General features: G+C 39.5%; 1 protein-coding gene across 2 annotated transcripts in view; it reads left to right on the top strand.

The window, feature by feature from the left end:
* The first annotated feature begins 702 nt into the window (after positions 1–702).
* LOC115566204 (serine palmitoyltransferase 2-like) overlaps positions 703–27100 on the top strand; it is a 28217-nt gene continuing 1819 nt past the window's right edge. Inside the window, exons 1-12 of one of the 2 annotated variants that reach the window (XM_030391968.1) lie at positions 703–1120; positions 6670–6864; positions 8001–8155; positions 9749–9897; positions 11303–11427; positions 12186–12279; positions 15785–15890; positions 16712–16931; positions 18296–18422; positions 20112–20247; positions 21257–21386; positions 26168–27100. The exon at positions 26168–27100 is cut by the window's right edge and continues 1819 nt beyond it. In XM_030391968.1, the coding sequence (XP_030247828.1) occupies positions 968–1120; positions 6670–6864; positions 8001–8155; positions 9749–9897; positions 11303–11427; positions 12186–12279; positions 15785–15890; positions 16712–16931; positions 18296–18422; positions 20112–20247; positions 21257–21386; positions 26168–26287 (1710 nt within the window). In that variant the 5' untranslated portion in view covers positions 703–967 and the 3' untranslated portion in view covers positions 26288–27100. Of the gene's footprint in view, positions 1121–6669; positions 6865–8000; positions 8156–9748; positions 9898–11302; positions 11440–12185; positions 12280–15784; positions 15891–16711; positions 16932–18295; positions 18423–20111; positions 20248–21256; positions 21387–26167 lie in introns of both variants that reach the window. The other variant, XM_030391967.1, reaches the window with a different exon arrangement.

Genomic DNA, 27100 nt, shown 5'->3' with positions numbered 1-27100 from the left:
CGGGAGAGAGACTCTACTGGGCTAACGTTCCCGTGGTGGTTGCCTGGGAACCAGGGTGGGTGTGTGTGTGTGTGTGTGTGTGTGTCCATATGACAAATGAGGATGTACCTGAGATCAGTTTTTTACACTAATTGTAGTCTTCCCCATTCATTTCTAATGACTGGTCATTTTTGACCGGGAACACCAAGAGTGTACAAAAGTTGAACAAAATACACAAAATTGTATGCAAATAAATACTATTTATTTTTTGTGTTGAAATCCTCTTTGTGGACAAAGTCATGGACTCCTAGGTCAGTCTGATCAAATTAAGTACATTTTTCAGAGATAAAACTTTTAAATCAGTCAGATTTGACCGGAACAAGCAAAATCATTTATTAATATTTTTTTGAGCAAGAATACAATATTTCAGAGATAGTATCAAAAAGGTCTACTTTATTCTCAAAATCATTCTGAATGAACTGCCTGACATATCTGAACAGCATGATATGCCCCTTTTACATGCATGTATTTAACATGTATTTGACTTAGGCCAAATTTACAGGATTTTGCACGGTAGCTGTTAAGATTGCATTATTATTTTTTATTTTTGAAACGCTTGAGGTCAAGTTCACAATTTTGCCTCTTGAAAGTATCATAAACATCAGATGTTTCCCACTCAAGTGGGAATCAAGTTATGTCCACTAAGCCACGCCCTGTGTACATGTGAAGCGCATGGCCCCGCCACCGTCTGCAGCCTCCAATATTTATTTATGGGCGTTGATTTCCGGCATTGAGCGTCTGAATTTTCAGGTTGTACAGAGTGTGTTCTGTATGTGTGTGGCAGTGTGCGTGTGTGAGCGTGTGAAAGAGTTTGTAGTGTGGTTTCGGATCGCTCCCAGCTTGGATACTGTCACCGCCTTGCACCGCAGGCAGGCACCGTATTCCTACATGCAAGTTACTGTCGTGGCTCCACAGTCGTTGGCCAGCAATGACCGAAAGCCCCGCGACCAAGCCAGCCGACGGGGACGTTTGTCAGCGTGTGAAGAACGGACTGAACCTGGAGAAAAACGGCGTGCTGAAGAGCCTTCACCGCTGCCATGAGCAGCAGCCCAAGCACCACTGCCAGCCCGAGGAAGAGGAGGTGAGGCCCGGGATGGGACGGGGAGGAGAGGCTGGGGAAGCCGGCTGGGGAAGCATCCAGTCTGTGGACCCGGAAACACCTGGACGATATTGTCATTGCTGTCATTTTTATTCTCTTCAGTGTTATTAGAATATCACACGCTAACAGCTTGCATGTGTCGACTGAGTCCTGCTGCTGAATGTCTGACAGTTTATTGTGATCGAGCCGAGATTCTCTCGAACACTAAAGAACAAACGCCAAACTCCATAAGAAGTATTCAAATTCAAAGAGTCTTCTCGCAGTCTTAACACTATATACCTCATTGAAACATAAATCAAATGTTTTTTCAGAATATTACGACACGTTCTTTAATTCGGAGCAATCATATTTGCACCAAGCAGCATATGAATTCAATGAAATTTCAACTCTCGCTGTCCTCCAGTCCCCCCCCCCAGTCGATTTATAGTGCGACGATTTTCTTTTTTTTTTTTTTTTACTTTTTTTTTTTTTAAAGGCGGGTGTGACAGCTCTGAAAGTTTACATTGCACTGGTTTCTATCTAATGCTACTCAGTGTATAATATGTATGCTTAGAAACACGCACATACCGCCAGAGCCAGTCAAACAGCTTGGGACATTTCGTTTGTCTGCCTGGATTAGTAAGTAAGTAAGTAATCTTTATTTATATAACACTTTTCACAGATAGAAATCACAAAGTGCTTCATAAATAAAATGCAACAAATAAAAGCAATGGCAAATAAAACACAATAAATAATAAATTAAAGTTAGCAGATTGCGTCCTTACCTCATCAGTCAAGTGTGTCTTCTTTGAGGTACTTTCAGACTCCTTTCTGTCTCAAACTGAATGATAGAGTATTACGCACATCTTTTATTGCAGTCTTCTAAGTGGCAACTGTATGGCTCCCTGAAGTTATTGTTAAGGGAGACACTGAGCCAGTGCACCTGTTCAATTAAAGCTGTCCCTTGAGACTGTCTGCACGCTTCTGAAGCTGCTTCTCTCTCAGAGGATAATCAGCTTTCCACACTTTAAGTGTCCCAATTAACAGGTCTCTTCTGACTTTGTGAGGAGATGCTGTCACACATGAGCATTTAGATTCACGAAAATGTTTATGTACATGGGTTTTTTTTTTAAAAAAACAATTTGAGTCTGAGCTTTCTTTCCCTGCCTTTCCAAACGAGGTGAAATCAGTGTTTTTTTAAACATCTAATGACTCATGGGTTTGTTTGTGTTTGATATTTTGTAGATCAAGCATCACTCATAGTAAGACACATTTGGCATCTTACTCAGTAAGTTAACCGTTTACAGCGGGAAGGTCTTTGAAGTCATTTTCAACTGGTTATTGTAATCAGTGGACAGACCTCTGCTGGTATTTCAGTAAACTGGAGTGGGTTGGCTAAAAATCTGAGCACAGTTCATGCAGATGTTAGAGCTGCTGCTTGGTAAGGTATTTGAGAGAGAGGCATGACCGGTCACATGTAGTGCCTAATAGTCACGAGCACATAGACGAGCACGATGGGAAGGAGGAATTGCATAACCTTTTGTGAAGTTTAGTAGTGAGTGTCTGTATGGAAAAAACAGAGGCATGAGGTTGAATCTTTTTCATGAAAGATCTACACGTGAAGTTTATTATTGTGTTGTAGGTCACTCTGCACGAGTGCAGAGTGCATTACAGATTTACATCAGCAGAACCAGCTCTGTCCTTTTTTTGCAGTCAAATATTCCCTCCCTGGCTTGTTTCTCACACTGTTTTCTGTCCTGTATAGTTGGTATACAACTGAAGCAGAGTTTAATACAGTGTTGGATTTCTAATCCTTTACCCACTTACAGTTTGGCTGCACATAAGTCACCTTTAAGTGAGTTACACAAAGCTCAGCGAATGAGAATAAAAGACAAACTGTGTTTGTTACCATTACGACCAAAGCAGAAGTAGTCACAGGGGGTCAGACTGTACACCTTCGTAAAGTACTCCAAATGCAAAACTTAACTACAGTTGAGGTAAAAATGTGTTTGCATAACAGGATGAGTTATAACTTGTATACATGGTGATAGTAAAGTAAATTCTATAGCACTTTTCCAGTCTACTGACTGTACCCCCATTTTATGCTACATAATGCTGGTTTTAAACATCACCCCATCCTTGCTTGTGAACAATTGAGCCTTTTAGGTGTTTTTTAAGCATTCCACAACTTTCCCAGTGTTTTGTTGCCTCTGTTCCAACTTGTATTCAAAGTGTTGCTGGCTTCAAATTCAGAAGAAGCATATATTTAGAAAAAAGAAATGAAGTTGATGAAGTATGAATATGTCAGCAATGGATAGCAGCTACAATGCTCAGATGAGGGCTTGAAAATTGTTTCTATTTTTCATTTTTTTACTTGATCGATGGTGATATGTTGCGGCTTCTATCTTGTGACAAATGTACTCATTCTAAGTCGTTTTGGACAAAAGTGTCAGCTAAATGCCCTAAATGTATATGTAAATGGGTTAGCAAATTATCGCATTCGGCTTTTTAAGGCAAATATTGTACTTTTCACTAAGTTACATTTACCTGACAGCCAACCAATCATTTATGATGTTACATTACTGACAAAGCTACCCAGCAATGTATAAAGCAAAACAAATATTAAAGGTTGGGCTATCTGTTCCGTTGGTGATGCTTACTCATGAATGCATCCATAAGGTGCTTTCAGTGTTGGGCTATGGAGGACTAAACCTGACTTAAGTATAAATAAATAAATAAATACATAAATAAATGTATAAATAAATGCATAAATGAATAAATACATGCTGAAATAAATGAATGAATAAATATATAGGCTAAATAAATACAGGAATAAATAACAGTGTTTACTCTAGGATTTTTTTCAGCAGCGGGGGCAGGCTCTCCGGGGAGCCGTGGCGGCGTAAGCAAATGACACTTGACTGCAGATTTTACTTTTATGCCCAGCATAATCCCCCTTTTTATTGAATGGCTGGCATGGAAAAGGGCTTTTTAAAGGCTGAATGTAAAAATTAAAATAATAACAAAAATACAACAATAAAATAAAAAAAATAAAACAATAAATAATAATTTCTTGATGGGGCTGTAGAATCAGTGGCAAAGATTGCACCCAGGCTCAAAACAATGAATTTTTCTGGGTTTTGAGAAATATTTGAACAAGCTCATCTGAAAATGCAGTCAGCAGTTACATCATGGCGTGTATTCGCTTAATGCTATCAATTAGTTTACTCACGTTTGCGACACTGAGTTGAGTTGGCACCGGGCCCAGTTGATTAAGCTACCGATATGTTACGTAACCTTAGCTGGTCATCAATATTTTGCGAATGTCTATTGAACTTACAAAATCTATTATAAGTTTTCTTAAGCTAATAAGTCTACCTTTTCTCCGGTGAGTTGTTGCCCTATTTTCAAGATGACACTCCTCTGACTTTCTGACCTGGTGCCTGGGTGCTTGCCGTGATGTCACTTTCAAGGACGTGCTCTCGTGAGTAATTAACGTCGATGGCACCGGTAAGTTATTGGGGGAGGGCGGGGGGAACTGATACTGAGAAGATAGTTATCTAGTTTACCTCAGCACTCGCGACACCCGACCCAGTGCAGGACTCTGCTGTGAAGGTGGAGATATGATGCGGCGGTGGTGTATTTGCGATAATTTAATAAAAAGAAAAAAAAAAGAAATTTGAAGGAGCGGCGGCTAGGATTTAGGAGTGGCGGGCCGCCACTCCTAAATGAATGTAGAGGAAAGACTGAATAAATGCATAAATGAATAAATAAATGTATAAATAGATACAGGAATGAATAAATAAATGCATAAATAAATGAATAAATAAATAAATGCTGAAATACTTGTATAAATAAATAAATAAAAGAATAAATGAATAAATAAATGCCTCAGACTGTTCCACCCATGAGTTATTTGAGAGTACAGACATTCACGACAAAGATATGAAACCGACAACATGCACTTTGGGACAATTTGTACTCTGTAGCGCTCGTCTAACAGTGGTTTGCAGGTCACAGCCCAGATACACATGACTTGAATTGATGAGCAGAATGTTTTTCCTGGTTAGCGGATATGGCTGAGGACCCCTCTCCAGACGGGATACTCAAACCACACCACCAGCACATCGGGAACCCTCGCAAGTTAAAGCAAAACTCTCGCCAAAAAGCTCTGGTTTAGTAAGGAATTTGACTGCCGTTCATTTTAAAGCGAAACTCTCGCCAAAAAGCAACCAAGGCTTTATTTGGGATTGAATATGAGTCAAAGCTTCTAACAACATGCACTTTTGGACGATTTGTGCTCTGTAGCGCTCGTCTAACAGTGGTTTGCAGGTCGCATCTCAGTGTGGAATAGTAGTGTTCAAGCCACGTCAAAACGAATACACATATACATTACTTGGAGCAATGAGCAGAATGTTTTTCCAGGTAAGCGGACATGGCCGAGGACCCGTCTCCAGACGGGATTCTCAAACCACACCACCAGCACATCTGGGACCCTCGCAAGTTCAAGTGAATGCCAGTTAACCTGTCACACCGGTCGAGGCCATTAAGCTAACTGGAGCTGGTTTACAACGTTACCGAGAGCAAGGCTTGGGATCAGGAATCGTTTGCTTTTGTCTGGCTCTCCGATTTGACCAATCATGCTCTTGACTGAGGTTAGGACCTCCTACCTCCTCATTAACATATGGACACAGAAATACAGAAATAAATAAATATAGGTGAACAGAAATGTAGAAATAAATATAAAGCAGCTATCTAAGCTCCAGTTCAGCGTTACCAGTCTTTGAAGAAAAGGTGCTGGTGGTTGCAGGAGAAGGTTGGGATTCCAATGTTGAATGCTGTTCTTGCTGTGTGAGGACTGATGAAAGTTGGCGGAGGAGGAAACAGTTCACTCCTTTCCTTCGCAAGGATAGCAGCTCGGTGGTAACTTGCTTGGTGTTCCTCATATTGTGAAGTTGGCTGGCAAGCTTTGCGTCACAGCTGCTGGTGCTAACTGATCTGGAATACTGGCAGGATTTCGCGTCGCTGCAGTGAGAAGTTCTTTGGGCCTGCTGCAGCTCCGCAGTTGTTAGGCCCAGAAGAAGAGATCTTGAGGGCAGGCAGCCCTGTGGGGGGAGATGGAGAGGAGCCCTTGAGGATAAGAAGTTGAAGAAGTAGAGGGCGTTGAGTGAGAGAGTAGGAACAAGGAAGGCACTGGAGTTTTGACTATCTGGTCAGAGGAGGTCTGTCACCCTGACCAATAGTAGCTCAAAGCTGAATTTTGCACCTAGGTGTGAAGAATGGTGAATTCTGGGACACTGAGTTCAGCTCAGAGTCCATTTTGAAATCCACAATGAATGACTTCATCTGTGGGTCCCAACAAGGTGGATCCGGACCCAAACAAAAATCTAGATCTAGCAGATTTAAATGTTTTGTTTTATATTGGATTGGGTTTGATCGAATTAAAGCTGACTGTTAGGCCTTGGTGGGGTTCCATTCTAATTTTACTGATGTTTTAGCACATTATATTTTGTTTTAGCACATTATATTTTCTTGTTTGCCATGTTGCACAGGTCCATGCAGCATCACATCATGACAGCCAGTACAACCGTCCTTTCCTCGAGTCCTTTGAGGAGACGCCCATGCTTGTGGCAGTGCTCACCTACATGGGCTATGGCATCCTCACTATCTTTGGCTACCTCCGCGACTTCCTCCGGCACTGGAAGATCGAGAGGTGCCATATCGCCCGGGAGAAGGAGGAGCAGAGGGTAAGGGAAGCCACAGAAACACAACATAATGGGATTTCACAACATCACATGGGTTTGTCCAGTCATCTCAGGAAGAGAGAAATATGTAAACAACAAAATAAAAGCAGGAATAAGTATAGATAGATGTATGTTTAACTATTTCAATTTACAACCTGTCTATGACCTGGTAGTGACTTTTTTACCCTGTATCACTGGAAGCAGCTTTTCTTGACAGATGGCAGTTGAGCACCAAGTTGTTGTGATTTGCAGCAGCATACTTCCCTGTACAACAGTGTAATGTTGGAATGTTGATTGTTTTAGTGGCACAGTGACAATGCCAGGAGCAAAAATCGCTGTCAAGTTCAAGAAAGCCAGATGTCTCTCAGGTGTCAATGGGGTTTATTTGCGTTGCAAGGCAACTGGACGTTTGCCTTGTGCATGTAGGCACAAGAATGTAAACAAAAGGAAATACAGACTTGATCAGTGTGTTGGTTTGTTAACCAGACTGAACCAAAGTGACATTTGCAACCTACAAAGCCTTCTAACAGCGGAAGCTATGGGTTCTCGTATTTCAGACATTTCAAGCAGTGTTGCTTCAAGCTTGGTGTTGGGACAAAAAGCATACATTTGGCAAACAAACCTTAGATTGTTTGATGGAATCTTGTCAACTGTAATGATATCCCAAAATAGATTTTTGAGAAAGGTGTCTGTGTAAGTGCACCTCAGAAAATCATTGAGGCTAATGGAACTTCTCACATATTCGTTGCTTTTCTTCACAGGAATGCATTTTTGTCAACACACGGCTAATGTTGGAGTTATCGGCACGTTTGGAACATGTCCTTGGCCACTGACATTGTTCTCAGCCTCTTATGTAACTCATGATAGTGGGCCCATTGTTTTTAAGTATGTGGTGTTGTTGAGGAAAGGAAGCTTGTGGGACAGACATGCGGAAGTCATTAAATCACCCTGAGGATATCCCATGGATGTTTCCTTCAAGAAGCAGGGGAAATGAACGCCCTCAGTCATTAAATGTTAAAGATTATGTTTCTAGAGATTGAATTCCTCCCAGCTAAACCTTCCAACAGTAAGAATGGCATGTAGTACTTTGGAGTAGTTTTATATATAAAGATAATGCACCCCTCTCTATTCTTTCTCAGGACTTTGTGCCCCTCTACCAGGATTTTGAGAACTTTTACACCAGAAACCTCTACATGCGGATAAGAGACAACTGGAACAGGCCCATATGCAGCGTCCCAGGTGCCAAAGTGGACCTGATGGAGCGAACGTCCCGTGACTACAACTGGACTTTTGAGTGAGAAAGACCTTTACAGTAATTCAAGAAAGTAAACACTGTAATCTGTGGCCTTAATAGGACAATAGAAAATGGAAGTGTGCTCTGTGGTTAATGCCCTGAGTTGAGGATTAGTATTAACTGTGCTGACCCTCTCATGTCCCATGGCACAAATACCAAGAAAAGTGACACCGTTCACTTTAGAAGAAAAACACAGTAACATTACTAGTCTATCGGGGAGCGGTGGATTCTTGCAAATCAAAGTGCAGCCACTGGGTGGAGCCACAGACAGTGGAGTTTTACACAGCTGACCTGTATCTTCTTCTACTGTCAGATCATAATGACAATTTTTGCAAATATAACAAAATAATGGTAACAGACTACAGCTTTAGCTTGACAAAACAAAAATAAAACAGAACTTTCTTCTGAAATAAACTTAACAAAAGTTGAAGATGAAAAATATAAAAGTTACAAAAATAAAAAAATGAGCAACTTCTCTCAAGAGTGATGTCTTGAAGAGAATAAATGTGAAGTGTATATATAAAAAAAGAGCTAGTTAAGTAAATATTAAGTAAAGAGCTTAAAGCTTAAAGTGAAGAGTTTCAAGAAGTATTTAAAAGTGCAGAAGTGATGCTTAGAGAGAGATGTCCCTCTGTTTTGTCCACTTTGATAATGGCGTCCCTGGGGGCAGGGCTGCCAGTTTTCTCTTTTTTAGAGGGTTAGGGTCTGAAAACTAAAACTAAACTAACATTTTCATTAAATTGTGTTTCACCTTTCCAGAATGTAACCATGGCTTAATGTGGACTGTCTTAAACATAAATCATATGAATCATTAAATCATTAACAATTCAAAAATGGTAATACTGGGTTAAAACTTAAACACACTTGTTAAGACAGTCTAAATAATTACTACACACATTTATTTTAGTTCTAGCCTAATACTAACTTACTTATTATAACAGGGAATACTTTAAACATTGTCTGGTAACATGCAAAGATGAGTTAGAAAAAGTATTTTCAAGCTTGTCCACTGGAGAGCACTGTGGCTCCATGGAATACAAGACATTTTCACACATTTAAATCATCTCAGTCACTCTGGGTATGTGTGTGCGTGTGTGAGCGTTGATTAAATATGAGAGAACAAAATGATAGCAGTTTTTGGTCTCACTTACAGATTCAAAAGACATTCAATTATAACATATCATTTTCTACTTAATTAGAAACTGTGTATTCTGCTACTCTCATACCCCAGTTTGCATTTTCCCATCACTCCTGACTGACTTCTCGCTGGTGTTTGGAGGACAGCTGTGGTGGAGTTGGTCAGTGTAGGGGCAGTGAGGTTTGTAGAGTTAGACAACCCACAACCCTGGAGAGCAGAAAGCAAAATCAGAGAACATGGAGTGCTTGTGAAAGAACAGGGGGTCAGTTGTATCAAACAATATGGCAGGCGCCACTCAAGATGAGAACGATTTAAAAAAATAGGACTTGCACAACATCGATTTGAATCTCGTCTTTCATCAAGTCATCAAGTTTATAAAATAAGTTTGCAACAACATTATCTTGCTCTCATTGATTGTTCCTCTGTCTGATTATCCTCTTCTGTCTCCCTTCCAGGTACACAGGTCGGGTAGTGCTGGATGTGATTAACTTGGGCTCCTATAATTACCTTGGCTTCGCTGAGAACACTGGCCCATGTGCTGACTCCGCAGCCGAGATCACCATGAAGTACGGCGTCGGAGTTGCAAGCACTAGGCAGGAGATCGGTACAAAAACGCGTCACGCTCCACTACCTCTGCTATCGCTGGAACCTAACTGCAGAATTTGTGCAAGAATAGGAAGTTCTTTTGATATTTTCTATTTCCACTTAACATTAGCACACTATGTTCTGCTGTCTGTCCGTGTGTCCTGTAATTTCGTCATTGTTTCACAGGTCACTTGTATTGAGAAATTGCAATGGTCATATGTGTCCATGCATGGTGCACTACGTAGTTGAGGGAAAAAATTAAAATCAAAAGAGAAGATCGTCATTGACAAACTCATTCATACTGTTTTACTTTGCTTATATTTGGCAGACCCTTCGAGCTTCAACCAGTGTTCTAGGGACCTTATCTTCCCCTGAGAACAGTTTGTTTATTCAGTTATGGAAAAAATGTAATACTTCTGAGTATGTATTATTATCCAATTAGTTTGGAATTATTTTCTAAAAACGACATATTTCCCCTTTAAAGTTGAATGATCCAGGTCACGCCAAGCAAGCACGAAAGCTAATAATAAGCCAACCTTAAACCTGCTAGTTCCCCCTTGATACGTGTCCCAAACCATGCTGTATTTGGTCCTTGAATTTCAGGGAATTGGGTCTGGAAAGTAATTGAAAAGTCATTGAATTCATTTATTAGATTATTTTGGGGGAAACCTGTTTATTTCTGCTGCACAGCAGATATTGGTTTTCTTAACGGGCGTGTGCTAAAAAGTTAAGCTGCCTCAGAGGGTTACATTCGGTGCCTTTAAAGCCGCTCTGAGAAAATGTACTAGGACTGGAGTTAACCCTTTTATCAACAGCTGGATATTTTGGGATATATTCAGGTTTGCTTTGGATGAGAAAATCAATACCACTATCATACGCTCCCTGTGTTATGTATGTCACTGCAGCCTGCAGTTTGCTTGGCTTGCACAAATTTGCATTAACAACAACCTTACACCACTGTCAGAGTCCAGCTCCACTCCCGCAATGCCACATGCCTTGCGAATCATTCTGTTCAGTCTTTTGGCGTCTGCTACACTCAGCCTCCTGCCCAGGCACACAACAGCATAGAGGATAGCACTGGCCACCACAGACTCATAAAACATATAGCATGCAGATATGAGTGGTATGAAGTGGCTTGCAAGAAAGCATAGTTCTCAGAATGTGGAGCTATTCCTTTAACCTTTTACCCAGGGAACACAAGCCCTGTTTTTCAAGAAAAGACTAAATGAGCAGGGTAATCCAGTAAATCAATAGTAAAGCTATGTTAATGGGCAAATTTAAAAAGCTGGGGGGATATACTGTGCAGTGTATTTCCCAAAATGTTCAACTTTTTTTTTTTTTTTTTTAACTACTACCACCAATCTATGTAAGGATAGATCTTTGAGCTTCTGATTGGTGTGATCTTCTGTGCATCTGAACCTCAGGTAATCTCGACAGGCATGAGGAGCTGGAGAAACTGGTAGCAAAGTTCCTGGGCGTGGAGTCAGCCATGGTGTTTGGGATGGGGTTCGCAACAAACTCCATGAACATACCAGCACTGACTGGAAAGGTAAGAACACAGGTGAAACATTTCTCCTGTTTAAGCTGTGTCATTTATTCTTGCAGCGCACTTTCCCTACCATTTCTTATCTCCAGTCTTTCTCTTGCTGATTGTGTTTTAGTCAGATTTCTTTTATGTGGTCACAGTACTTTCTTTACTATGTTCCCCCTCTCTCTGTATTCCTCTGTCTCTCTGTCACTTTCTCTATTTTATGTGAACATTAAGTTTGCATTAATGCCATGAATGAAATCAGTTTTCCACACTTTTGTTAGATATATATACTCTACGCTGTGCAAACAAAGCGATTCCTTAACATCACACTGTCACAGGGCACCTGTAGCACCAAATGCATAGAGACACAAAACCACCTTCAGACCTCATATCGACAGGCAGCACTTCCTCTTGGCATTGGCAACTGTTGGCTCGAATGCATGTCAGACCAGATGGTTTTGTCACTTCACTGCTGATATTGTTTTACAGGTGGATACTTCACCGCATAGCTGTGGAAAATGTAGGACTGCTGCTTTGTAGTCACCCAATATCCCAATGCAAAACAATGCAATCAATAAAACAGCATTCACACTGTAATTTTCTCAGATTCCCCAGACCCACCATTCAGTAAAATATATCAACTAACATCAACTATCAACTAACTAACGATTGTTTTTGAATAGGCCTGTATGTGTAATCTGTTTTCTTAGATCGATAAAAACAAATCGAACAAACTTTTACTTGTATGAATGACTCTTGCGTGTGGTGTCCTGCAGGGTTGTCTGATTCTGAGTGATGAACTAAACCATGCCTCTCTGGTTCTGGGAGCAAGACTCTCTGGGTCCACCATCAGAGTCTTCAAACACAACAGTGAGTCAGTCTGTGTTCACAAATAGGTCCTCCTATAAGTATGCATGCATTTACTGATCAATTTGTGTGTTTGTCCCCCTCTTTAAATGCTTTTTGCCTTTATCTTCATTCATTGCTTCTTTTTCTAGAACTCTCTGTAGTCTTTCTTATGTAGCACCCTGCTGATTGTTTACATGGGTTTATTACATTTATTTCAGTTGGTGAAGAGTTCTGATGCCTATCAATGTATTGCTGCTGTTAATATTTATATGGTTAATGTGGTGAAGGATACCAAAATGTCCTGTGTTTTGAAAGGTTTTTGAACACCTCAGGTTTCTCTTATTTGGGTTCTCATCTGTTTGGACAGGTGTCAATCATTTTCTCTGTTGTTGGGGATTAACCTGGTGAATTGTTAGAGTGGCAGGACTAGAGAAAAAACTTCTTTAAACTAAACTTTCAAATAACCTCATGAAACAGTACTATTATTAACCATTATCAACCGGGAGTTTAAGCGAGCGTTTGCTTATTTCGTAACCGAGCATGTTTTAGAAGTGAGGGCTCGTTACTGGCGCAAGCTGAAGACAAGGACGAGACTGTTGCTAAAGGTTAGCATCGCCAGCTGCTAATCAGGAAAAGCTGCGGACGAGGTTGGACATTGGACGTGACCACGTGCTGCTGCAGGACAGAGGAGTCGGTGCAGAACCAAACCTCGGCACGGGTCTCTTGTCACGTCGCTGCCTTAGGGAAGAGGTTTTGGAGGAAATTGCTGGATTGCTTTTCCGTGGTTCGGGTGTGAGTATCCTGACCTGCGGGTTCAACGTGGATTTCCATATGAGCTCCAGCATGCGCGCCATCACTGTTACCAACTGAAACACTACAAAAACTGTCACTATTTTGAATGTTTGTGTGTATTTCTTGGTTATGAGGTGATTCAAAACAAAGGAACAAACAAAGGAAGGAAAAATATATGAGCCACAAGGTTTAGACATTAAAGCTGTTCATTATTGCTAAATTCTTGTTTAAAGGTGTTTTTCATGCTGATGTTTGTATTGAATACGAGCTATTGATAAACTAACCAGGCCTCTCCGCAATTTAGCCAGGGTCATTTTCAAGGTGTGTTTATAATTGTAAAACATCCCAAATTAGAATTTTAGTAGCTCTCACCAAGACTGATACATAAAAGGGGTATTCATGAAAATCCTACAACAGAGTTGAGTGAGAGGGCTACAATAACTTTTATAATTATATATGCTACTGTACATGCAATAGATCCCGTACATACTTTATCACTTAGAATATTAGTGATTTTCTTACTTAACTTTACATATGCTGCATGCCACTGCTATTTGACATTTTGTTCTCACCACTGTCATACATAGAAGAGAAGACATGCATCGCAATGCAGACGCGCACTCTTTGAGAGTTGGCCCCTCACTTTATGTCTCTTATCGTACTTTGAGTATTTTAAAAAGGCTTACCAGCCAAGATCGTTCTGGTTCTTTTTAGGAGTTAGACAAAATGATAACATTTTTCAACAAAAAAAAAATAAGCTAACCAGTGCGTTTTTTTCCTCTTTGCTCTTTTGGAGTAATAAGCCTTTTTAATAAAAAAAATATTTTGACATATCACAGTAGGAAAAGCACAAGGGTAAATAATAACATGATGCCTGAAATCTTGATGTTGTGCATGCTGGCTCACTGTCACGGCTAACTGGTTTGATTTGTTTGATTTAGATTTTTGTGTTTCTTACACATTTTTAATGTTATTAAAAATGTGTAAGAAACACACATATCAAAATGTTATATTAAAAAGACATATTGCCATTCACACCTCATTTACACCTGGTATTAAAAATGGGGTCTATATCTTTGAAACGTTATCTGGATAATAAACCAAAATATCTATTAGAAATCAATACTAAATCTAATGGTGCCTTTTGTGTTTACATCTAGAATTTTTAATGCATTCTCCTTATCTCCAATGAGATGGGATCTCTGTCTTCCAGAGTGAACCTACACGTACGCAGCTTGAAGTGGCGGCCAATCCGCCCCAGACTTCCTTTTTTAATTGTTGTTACATTTTTTAACCTTGTGAAACACTGTCTATTACAAATTCTTAATCATTTGTCCTCTCTTTTTAGCAAATGTAATACCTTTTATACACTGATTAGAATCACTGACAGCTAATGTTATGAACACTGATCATCTCGTTGCAATGCAATCTTCTGTGGGGAAGCCTTGGGTCCTGGCATCTAGGTGGATGCCTCTTGACAGGCACCAAAAACATCGTTGTAGACCACGTACACCCCCTCATGGCAACGGCACTCCCGGCCTGACAGGTCAGAGCTGTTTTGGGTGCACAAGGGGATCCTGAACAATATTAAGTAGGTCGTATTAATGGCTGATTAAGTTATTCTGTATTTCATTCATTTTCCCACAAATTTTGATTTTCGTTCTTCACACAGTTCTGGTGGCGCTTTCATTAGCACAAAATAGATGTTCAACCACCAAGAGGCATGCCCTTTCAGCCTCATACGTGTTGACTCTACATTTGAGCTACAATCTATGTTTTATGTTAGCTATCTTTTGCTTTTTACCTAAATACCTTGTCTAGATACTCATTGTATTTTAATACCAGCTGTAAATGTGGTCTCGGTATACTGTTTCTTATTTCTGTAGCCCAAAATGTATTATATATAAGAAAATGATCTGGGGTTGTATGTAAAACACAGAAAGAAGCTAGCTGCTATTGATGACATACCCACCACAACAAGTAGAGCCTATATGTTTATCTTTACGGTGGCTCCTATCATAGCTCTTGTGTATATAATAATTAATTAATTATAATTAATTATAATGAGTCGTAAAAGCAAAAAAAAAAGATTGGCTAAGAATTGCCAACAGCCATTGGGGCAACTAGCTACAGCGTGGCTCTGCAGCTACATCCAAATATCAACATTGTTTTTTGTTTTAAACAGATAATCTGGTTGGATTAGTCGGTGTGATATTGAATGGATAATTCTGATTGGTCATCTTAATAATACAATAATGACCTTACTGACATGGTGAGCTTTGTTCTTAATAGTAATTACTTATGTCTTTGGAATTACCCTCTTATGATTAGCAACCAACATTTCACATACAGCCATTAGCTACTACCTAAGTAGCCAAAAGTGTTAATCACCAAATTTGCAAGTTAATTCTCAAGTATATATAGTGTTTTAGTTTTTCAGTTTTTCTTAAATGGCTTTAAAAAAAAGTGTCTGGTCATAATTTTTTTTGCCTCATTAAAGAAGCACTGTATTACGACTAATGTGCTAACAATGGCAACTTTATTGATTATGCGGAAGATGATTCATTATGTTTTTTAATTTGTCTGCTTGTCCACATTCCAGGGTCGTATTGAAATAGTGTTTCATTTTCCAGTAATTTATTCCCAGCTTAATTTCTGTGTTGTTTGTTGTCAACACTGTTGAAACCAAAACTTTCATTTTGAATGGTAACTCTCTCTTCATCTTTCCTGCCAGACATGCAGAGCCTTGAGAAACTACTGAGAGATGCCATAGTTCACGGGCAGCCCAGGACTCACAGACCATGGAAGAAGATCCTTATAGTGGTAGAGGGCATTTACAGGTAGCATAACCATTTTCTTTCAAGATAGATATTTAAATAAAACCATTTAGCGCACAGTGCGGCATTTAGAAGTTTTGTTTGATTGTTTATATCTCTTAATTCATTTAATTGGTTGCTATGTTGGTGAAAATGTTTGTGCAGAACATAATAAAATGAGTGTTATCAGTCCTGAGAGTGAATACAAGGGCATAATTTGGAGATAGCCATGCTGAAAGTGTCATTGGCCAAAAGCAGTGGAACAATTGGAGATGTCAATTTGAAAATCCCCAAGATTTCCTTCCTGATTTCAACATGAACACTGTCTGAATGTCACACTTTAAATAGCCAAACTGCATTTTGCTCAGTAAAGAACTAAAAGCCGAAATCTGATAAAACTATTGCGTATGCAAAAGCAGTAGTTTTATCAGCTCAAGTTCTTTACTGAGCAAAATACAGTAAAGCTATTTAAAGTGTAACATTCAAACTCAACTCAAACTTTTTTTAAGCTAGCTCTCTGAATTTGCTTGAAAACGGAGCAAAGCATGTATGTCATGCAAAAAAACAAAAAAAAACAGACTTCCAGAAGCAGCACTTATCTTCTATTGATGGCTCTTTTGGTTCAATTAGGTTCAGCAGCATCAACACTCCTGGGGCTGGAGTGCTGGTTGACAGATCTGATTCCGTGCCTGGTTAGCTCTTACTGGTTGAACACACAGTGAGCAGCTTTGATGTGCCTTTTTATTCTGCCAGACTGGTTGCTGCAAGAAGCTGCACTGCACTGCTATGAGATGTTTGCTTGACACTTGCTTGAATTCCTTCTGCTTTACTTTTCCTCCCTGTAGCATGGAGGGCAGTATAGTGCGCCTGCCAGAAGTGATCGACCTCAAGAAGCGCTACCGGGCCTACCTTTACCTAGATGAGGCTCACAGCATAGGGGCCCTCGGGTCGAGGGGGAGAGGTGTGGTCGATTACTTTGGGCTAGACCCCTGTGACGTTGATGTCTTGATGGGCACGTTTACCAAGAGCTTCGGTGCTGCAGGGGGATACATCGCAGGGAAATGGGTGAGGAGGGAGCACTGTAGGTTTATTTTATTTCCATTTTGTTTTGTTTTTTGTATGCAGAGCTATGAAGAAATATGTAAACAAGACAATGAGCTGAAGTACAATGGATTTATACTGTGCAAAAGTTTTATGCAGGTGTGGAAAAATGTTGTTAACTAAGACTGCTTTCAAAAGTTGAGGTGTTGAATAGTTTTTTTTCATCAATTAACGAAATGCAAGGTGGCATTTCTTTGCTACTTGCCACCTGAAATGGCTGTGATGTTTCTTTGGTGGATGAGGCAGAGAAATTGATTGGTCTCCTCACCGGTCCACAAGTGCCCTCTGCTTACAGACATATTTTCGCAGACAGCATGAAAAGCTGATCAGTCATGTGAGTTTAGTGTTCACTATTTAAGAGTTTATTTGGCAAATCTGTTTCATGCACAAAATGCACATAAAAATACTTAATAGAAGCACGGCTTGTGTCACACGACTGAAAGGACACCTATCATCTCAACAATGTCCACAAAAATCTTGGCAAGATATAAACATTATACAATTCTGAAAAAATGTGTACACATCAAGGAATGCTGAGGAATCTAAATAAAACGTGTCAGCAGATATGCAACGATTATTTAAATCTTCATTGGCTTTATTGACTCCCACTTGCTTCTCTGAATTCGGTGTTAGAGGATGTATCTTAGTATAAAGTGTTGTGACCTGCATGTGTAACAGAACTGTAAAGATTTGTGTCAGGTTCAAATCTTGTTTCATAAGTGAAAGACAAAATCACTTACTTAAAATGCCGCTTCAAAATAAGTAAGTCATAAAAGACTGGCAATGGAACAAGTGAACATGGTCTCAGAAAAGTGTCCTGTATCGTAATGAAATGCTACTTCTTTGGCGATCATGTCTGATATTATGTGTAATGGGATACTTCTAGAGATAAGGCAAATATTCTTGGTAAGAATTTAACATTCTGCAGTTTGAGGGGTGGTTGTTTCAGATTTTCCATGATTGTGTACATTTTAAGAGAAAGATGCTGTATTGTCATTGCATATGAAACACAATGAATATTGCTTTGGCAGCAGTCTAATCCTATTAGCAGCATATACACTTTATAAATGTAATAAAAGAAAAATAAGCCAGGTAATGTACATATAAAAAATATAAAGTCATTATTTGCATACATTTACTGTAACTATAAATGGTAATTTACATTTGCTAATTATAACCAACTATGAATATTATTCAATGTAAATGCACATGTTCTCACAAGTAAATCAAGCCTCAGTTACAAAGAGTCGAGAGTCTCAGTCATAGTGACTGTAGTGTAATTAAAGCTCTTCATCTATATTTATCTCCTGTGTATTTGCTGGCTTTAGGAGCTTATCGAGTACCTGCGCTCCCATTCCCACAGTGCGGTCTATGCCACCTCCATGTCTCCTCCTGTGGTGGAGCAAATCATCACTTCTATGAAGTGCATTATGGGAGAAGATGGCACAACGATCGGTGAGTGGTGCAATAATGATAAAGGCTGGGGTGGCATGGGGGGGCTGCTAGTGAGTAAATAATGATGTGCACAATGTTTTTTTTAATAACATCACATGTTGATGAAGGTTCTCAGTTATCCATGTCCAGGTTGTAGCTACTGGTAGGATCTCTTTTCAGAGTCTTATAGGTGTTAGTATCACTAAGCAGAACAGTGACTTTGGTTTGGTAGTCCGCTGTGTTTAGCGGTACAGTGCATTACCCTTTGTCTGCTGGCAAGATGGTGATGTTCCAGTCTCTTCTGCATGATTACAGGGCTTTCTTTGCCTCAGTAATGAGATTAATACTTGCCGTTTGACTATTATCACCTACTGGAGCACAAGCTGGGGGTCATCAAACCTCCTAAACCATCGGGCTGAGACCACGCCCACTAAATCAGAGGAGAAGAAGAAGGACCAGAAATACATCAGGGGAGGACTTTAAACATGGGGCTAACCAAACTGGACCTTTGTCAAAACTGCTAAAAGATCCAGAGCAGACAGAAAGGAGAAGAGAAAACGTAACATCATTATTTCCTGTGTCGTGGGAACATCTGAGAAACTTCTTCAATAAACATCATATCCTGGTTCACTAAGGATAACTTGTCCATCCTAAGGACAAAGCACAAAGGCATAAACAGAGTAAGGTAGTTTATGCTGTTCAGTGCAGCCAGGAATGTACAGATCTGTACATATGAAGGAGCAAAATCATTCCTTTGAGGACAACCATGTAAACATTTTGGCCAGAGAAGACGGAGGGATTCCTTTACTCCTCTTTCAAACTATCTATGTCAAACTGGAATGGCCATCTTTTTAACAGAGGAGGTGGTCCAAGACATTACTCATCACCCAGCTACAATGCAGTATTGAGTTCCCGCTGCAGACAGCTTAACAACCATTCACACTGTGGCTCACCTAGCCCTGGCAACCCACATGAAGGTCAGTTGGACTAACTTGCAAGTGGCCCTTGCCGACTCTGAAACTCATGGCTCACATGTGTCCTTACTCTGTAAGGACACTCCCACACAGAGATAAAAGCCTGAAAACTTCCCTCCGGTTAGTTAGAACTGAAGGAAGCCTCTTGGATGAGAGGAGAAATATCTTCATGAAACTGAAACAAGTCCAGTTACCTTTGATACAACACTTAAAATTGTATCACATGTTTCAAAGTAACCCACCAGCCCAAACAGAACCATTGCAGGGTTTATGTTTATAGAAGGGCGTTCAGATGGATGAAGCAGCTGATGCTAAAGTCTCTCAATGAACTTTATCTCATGCTGTAATTATATTAGCTGCCTCCAGGTGTCAGTGCACACTAATGAAATATAGCACAGATTGAAAAGCACCATAATTTTCTCTGAGACCTGTTTTTCCTCAAAGACAGTTGAAGCTGCACCAGTTAAAGATAATGAGAAAAAAGTCTATCACCTACTTCTACTGGTGGAAGGTTGGAAAGGAGAGCAGTGTTTGTTTAACTCAGATATTTCATATGGGATTTATTTTAATCCAGCACAAATATCAACAAACTCATTATTGATAACATGTGCATGATAATAACATGACCGTACCGTACAATTTTAATAAATGATATGATGGTTAAATAATACATATTTTGCAAACGTGATGTGATAGAAGTGTGGTTTACTTTATTGTTTTTGTTTATCATCCAAAGGCTGTGACCGTGTGCGAAAGCTGGCAGAAAATACAGTGTATTTCCGCAGGAGGCTTCGAGAAATGGGCTTCATCATCTATGGAAACGAGGATTCACCTGTTGTACCCATGATGCTCTACATGCCCGCCAAGATAGGGTGAGCCTTAAGCTTTAATTCCCTGCTGGTAATAGACTTCAAGCACTAGCTCACCAGCTTTTAAATCAGTACAATGTGGTGAATATTATTGGATACAAGATGGTGAGATTTTATGATACTGTTACTAGTGGTGTTTCCATCAACACATTTTTATATGCACATTTTGAAATATTGCATTACAAAAGGTAGGAAAACAGCAAAAAAAAAAAAAAAGCAAAAATTTAAGAAAAAAATAAATGTTGACGTTTTGGGGACTGCTTTAGGTGACTTGCCCATTTAAAAAATAAATAAAAAATCTTGTGCTTATGGGAATCAGCTTTTTCTGAGAAAGAAGGAGAAGTTTTCACCACTCTCGGTAGCTTCTTGGATATTGCTATGTCAAAAAATATTCTAAGTCTTCATTTTTACCTCTTAGATGGCCAAGGCGACTGGTTTTGTTTTTTTCTTCTTTTTTGAAAAATGTGTCCTGTTGGCTACCTCTACTTCATATACTCTGTTTATTAGTGCAGTGAGTAATGTAGCATATACTGCCAACATCGAAGCTATGCTTTGCATAGCCTAGTTTATTTGCTCCAAACCAGTTGATTGACATGCACCTAATTTACTTTTTCTTTCTTTTTTTTTCTTCTGTCTTTGTTTCAAAAGTTTAAATCAAACTGAAAATGAGATGGTACCATTGCTAGTATCAGGCTAGATTTATTTGTCAGAAATTTAAAACATTAATAATATGACATACATAACACGACATAAATATTTTAACAGATGCCTATGTCTGTACTAACTAGTCTCTTTTCAGGGCTTTCAATCACATCACAGTCTTCCTCAGTGGATTTAATTTTTTTTATATATGTTAACTATCTATTCAGTCAACTTCCCGTAATCATCCATTCAGAGGAGGGCAACACTTTTATTAAACTCTACACTGAGTTGACATGTCATTTTGCCCAATCTAGCCCTTTATGTGTACTTGGGTAATTTTTCTTGTGTCTCCTCATGTCTGTCCCACCAGAGCATTTGGTAGAGAGATGTTGAAGAGGAACATCGGGGTGGTGGTGGTGGGATTCCCCGCTACACCCATCATCGAGTCCAGGGCACGCTTCTGCATCTCAGCCGCCCACACAAAAGAAATGCTCGACAGGGTAACTGACTTCTTTCAATAGTGATTGACATACTTTAAGACTAATGGTAAACAAGATTTGTTTATGAGTTTTTAACTTTTGTTCTGTTTGAGTAAACCATGGGATCTCAATTTGAGACCATTATTAATACATGAAAAGAGTTTAGTGATGAGCACATTCTCAAAACGTCTTTTTAATGTATTTTAACGAAAAAAAAGAAAACATTCTCCAGCAACAAGATACTGACGGTTTTTTGACCATGTTATTTCTATGGAAAAGCCCATCACAGCAAATTCATAGTTTTCATATGACAGCACACTCCCAGGGGAACGTCCCTTAAGGGCAAAAGATAATTCCCCTGCTGCCTGTCAGCATAGCAAACCAGTGACCTATTTCGTTCAGAACCAGTTTAACTTGGAACTTTGGAACAATGAGCGAAGGGGAGCTCTAGGAGCTACTGCTCAGGGGTTTGTTCGAAATTAGGAGAAACAAACTTATTGTAGTTTATCTGGCGGGGTGAGTGCCTCATCAATGGAGGCTTTAGTCGTCAGCAGAGACTCAGGTTCACTTCCAGCCAGTGGCCCTTTGCTGCATGTCAACCCCAATCCTGCTCTCCCCATTTTTCTGTCATGCTGTCAGCTGTTCTGTCTCAATAAGGGCTAAAAGTAAAAAATATGGTAATTTACTAAAAGTCTACATAAGGAGGTTAAACATTTTAATTATGTTATTTAAAAAAAGTTGAAATTATGATTTAAAAAGTCTGAATTATGACAAAAGTTGACTTTTTGTCTCATAATGTCTGTTTTATCTCAGCATTTCAACTTGCATCGATAATCATGAGTTTTTATCTCATTGCTATGACTGACCGTGGGAAAAATGTTTTCATTTTCATCCACTGTTTTTTCTTTAACCAGTGGAAATGGGCCTCCATAAACTCTCTATCACTGAGACAATTTGTGGTTTTCTTTTGACAGTAAACAAAAATGGTTTTACCATACTTACAGCCACAACATTAAAACCATAGACAGGTGAAGTGAATAACATTGATGATCTTGTTACATGCATGGTTCTGCTGGGGAGCCGGTTCCTGGCATTAATGTTGAAACCACTTGACACCCACCACCCGCCAAAACACTGCTGCAGATCGTGTATATTGTCATAAGGTGGTATACTTGGACTGCAACAATGTCTGGTTAGGTTGTGCCTGTCAAAGATGCTAGGACCCTAGCTCTCTCAGCAGAATATTGCATTGCGACAAGATGATCAATGTTTTTTCTTAAATTGTGAGTGGTTTTAACGTTGTGGCTGATGTGCATATAGTCATGACCACTAAAAGTTACTCTTGTTACTGCCTCAAACTCTTATTGGTAAGAGAAATGATAACTTGTGATCTTGTTCAGCTCTGAGACCTTGTATTCAGCAAAACCTACTACTGTTTTTCTGTTTTCAAGTTAATGCCAAACAGTGTTTGCACAGGTTGAGCATTAACTTTACAGATGGTAGTGGCCAGCATGTGACAGTGTGGCATATGAGGGTAAAGTTCAGTAATAAACATGTCCAACAAAGGTTTATGAATAACTCTGTTGTACCTGTAAGATGGTGGCCCTGTATGAATTATGATGTTTTTACTACCGCTGTGGCAGGGGAGGAGAAGGTTGTAAGCGACTAGACATTAGCCAAGAGCAGACCTCAATCAAGCTGGATTAGCATGGCTCTTATCCTGACCCTGTTCCTCTCTGGGACAGTCCAGCCAGCTACTGCTCTAAATCCAAAACACCCACTTAATTCTCCAATACTGATGAATGTATTTCTGTAACATGCAATAATTATTTCAGCTATAAAAGAGGGGCCATTTTAAGAAAAACAAAAATGCCACTAAATTTAGATGCAGCATCTTCATGCATTTTTGTTGTCATAGCAACAAACATGCTACATTTTCTTTACAGTTGAGTTGTCACACAGTTTTACTGTAGTGGAACTTTACAACAGTCAGCTGTTTACACCGTTCATCAAATAATGCTAATTGTATTATTTGCCTATTCATGGAAACTCACTAGCTTAGCCTTGCACCCACAAACACAAACTGGCTTGATTGGCTAAGAGACAACCAAGAGACAGAGTCAAGTGGAAGCCTTCACAGAACGACGACACACGTTGGACCAACGACACACAAGTGGCCCTAACAACTCTATAACTCAGAGTTGACACGTGTCCTTAACGACCCTGTAAGGTCACACCCACACAGTTTAAAAACTTGCCAACTCCTTCAGTCTGTCAGAATTGAAGAAGCCCCTTGGTTGAGAGGTGAAACGTCTTCAAGAAAATGAAACAAGTCCAGTTGCCTACGATACAGCACCTAGAGTTACCATGACCTGGATTACTCAGAACCTTCATCAACAAACTATCATGTTGTTCACTCTTGTAACCTTGGTTACACAATTGAATAACTATGCAAAATAATCAATTTGGGTTCAGAATTTGGATTGTATGACTTCGCCAAATTAGAGTCTATGTATGAGAAACACAGGCTCATCTCTGTAGTAAAGGCTGGTAAAATTAGAGACTGATATTTGTCATACTTGAAATAAGGGACTCTTCCTGTCTCCATGTTAGTGTAAAGACCTTTGAGATATTTACATCTAAGGAAAAATAGCTATCTTATGGTGGGGAAAATGTGTTATGTGAAGGACACGGGTGTGATCTGTTGTGACCCCAAATGTCTGCTGCTGGAGATGTCTTTGAGTCACTTCAGACACGCTGAATCCCTCTCAGCTCCATGTAGGACAGCTCTGCAGCAGAGGCCACTAAAAAGATGAATCTGTCACTCTCAGTTTTAGGAGAAGTTCAGTTAGTGATTACACTTAGAAACTGCAGTAAAGAGTCAGCTGCATCACTGCAGGTTAATGTGCCGTGTAACCACAGTATATTATCTGTGTAGAGAGTTCAGACCTCCACTCTAACCATCCTCTTTACTCATCGTGTTGCTCTGACAGAACGCAGACGGCTTAGCAGTGATTGCTGTTGGCAATGCATCAAACAGCCACCCACTCTTCTCAAAGAGGGCTCTTCTTCTACTATACTGAGCTCACTGCAGACCTGCCTGCTCTGCGTCTTCCAGTCTGAAACACCAGTCTTTAGCTTATTTTAACATACATTTAAATCATTTTATGCAGCGTATATGCCATCTCCTGTCTGATTGGGGTGTCTCCAGGAAGTTCTGTATTATCAGGGGCTGTCATCCACTCCTCCTCTTCTCCCTGACCTTCAAAAAAACAAAATAAAGTACAGACAGGGAGTGGGAGTATCGTAGTGCTTTATCTGTCATGATATTAAAATCTCTCATTGTAAGCTTTCCTCTCTATCCCTCTCTCGTACTATGATCTGTCATGTTGATTTTTGGTGTTTCTTTATCTGCTGGTGAGCCTTTCCCCCCCTGTTATTCAAACACAAATATAGGCACATAGCCTAAATTATTTTGTAATTGTTGTTCTGAAGACCTTTTAGTTATTTCAGTGACCATATTAATATCCTAACCCCTTAAGCAGTTGCTAAATCCTGCTAATCTGCACTGACTACACGGAAGACTTTATTTGGGGCATTCTGTGGCCAGTGCGCTCTGATTATAGGGGATGTTTCTGTTACATCTGTTAAACCAACATAGTTATCTGTATCCATAGCTGTACTGTACCATAAGTTAATTAATTAATATGTTAATTAGAGCCTAAAATTTACTTCAGAATTGAGCTTCAGATCAAAGTTTTTGATCATATTATGATTAAACTTCAGTCAGCCGGCTAATAAAGATTTCCACAAGAATACTGACATGTTTTACTTGAATGATCCTCATGTAAGGCGATTGTATGCTCAACCCTACTCATGATGCCATTTAAATACTATGCGTGGAAACAGTTGGACTAGCATAAATACTTACAAAGTCAATAGAAAGACAGGGACTAGTAACAAATAGATGCAGAATGCAAGTGCAACAAACTGTTTTGCAGAAATGTAAAGATATATTTGGATAAGGCCGCACAAATAAACATAAACAAAAAATCAAATGTACGTGGAAAGTGAAATTGGTCACATGCTGAAAGTAACAAGCCTACAGGGAATTACCAGACTCTGTGATTCCTTTGGGCTTCATGGAGCTTTTAGCATTTTAGCACATGTTTTGGCTATGCGGTCTACACATGTATTGTTTTGGTTTGGTCTCACTGCTCCTATTAACCATGTTTTAGATGAAACGGGCCGCTAGAAGAAGCTTTAAAAAACAACAACTGTATGCTGTCTGCTCGACACAAAACGGCAGACAGACAAAACTGAGAGTGAGTGAATAATGGATTCACATTTTTTTAAGTAACCAGAAATACAACTCCAAATGAAAAGTAATTGTGCTCCTACAGCTTTTTATAACACTCACCATAACAACTTTGAACTGATGAACTTTTAAGGCTAACTGTAATCCCTTTTGGGTGAAAAGTTTCAGCCAGAAAAAACTTTCTGCTGTTTAGCTGACATATCTGTATGAACCCATCACCTCCAGTACCCTAACAAAATGTCTTACTGGTGACTTCATATCACACCCAAGTAATGAGAGTGAAAAATTGGACCAACAGCGTCCATCTGCAGCTTAGAAGTTAGTGGTGTTTTCTGTTTTGGCCAAATTTGTGACTTAATCTTACAAGACAGGTGTGTTTTCCCATAAAACATCTTGCTTGATCTTGATGCAACTTTAAATTTTCCCCAGTCACATATTGCCCTTCATGGTGACAGTTTTCTTTATTGTATAAATGTCCCCACAGGCGCTGAGTGTCATCAGTGAGGTAGGAGACCTTCTTCAACTCAAGTACTCCAGACGCAGGATACAGCCATCTTTATCACTGCCCTGTGACGATATTGTGTTTGAGGACATTGATGACTGATGAACCAATCCTCTCGACGCGTGAACCTGAACAACCCCAGAAATCAAAAGACAGACCAGGTCAAGATGGATTAAAAGTCTTTCACGAGGACCAAGATGTGCCCAAATGCCCCTTGTTACTAGCTTGCGATAATGTAACCCTCTGAGAAAAAGAAAAACACTCAAAACCATCATCTAATTCTACTTTGCCTTACAGGGAGAACTTTTGGTAGACACACTGGGAAAAAAGCATCCGAGCTTCTTCCTATGTACTTTTCTTACTTGTGTGTTTAATTTTTTGTGTCTAAGATTTTTTTTATGTGTGTATGTCTGCCATGCTTGTATCATTCATTAGGTTCAGCCAGCCTTGTGATTTCTTTATGTGAGCATGGACAATTGTCAACTTTCCAATGTTTCTGATATTATGAACATTCTTTTTCATAATACTGATTAAGTTAACTTTAACAGGGTAAAATTGATCATATTTAAACCAAGTCAATTTATCCAGTTTGATCAGATCAGTGATAATTGCCATTAGACAAAATAAGAAAAGCACTGGATGTTGCATTGTTTTTCACAAGACTATGCAAGAGATCTGACACAGTAAAAGTGATCTAAAGGAACATTATGTAACCAAAGATCCAAATCAGGTGTTTCTGCCATTAGACGATTTAATATCTCTCATACTTGAAAATTATAGCCATAACATCCACCTAGCATTCTTTGAGACAGCGGTTTGCTCTCTACAAGGTGACACCTAGATGCATTAAAGATGGTTGTGTATGTTAAAACCAGCAGAATATTCCCATTCTTACTTATGATTCCAAGGGAGGCT

Source organism: Sparus aurata, chromosome 16 (genome assembly GCF_900880675.1).
Source record: "Sparus aurata chromosome 16, fSpaAur1.1, whole genome shotgun sequence".
NCBI lineage: Eukaryota > Metazoa > Chordata > Actinopteri > Spariformes > Sparidae > Sparus > Sparus aurata.
The sequence above is the reverse complement of the archived record's forward strand: the minus strand, read 5'-3'. Positions and strand labels throughout refer to the sequence as shown.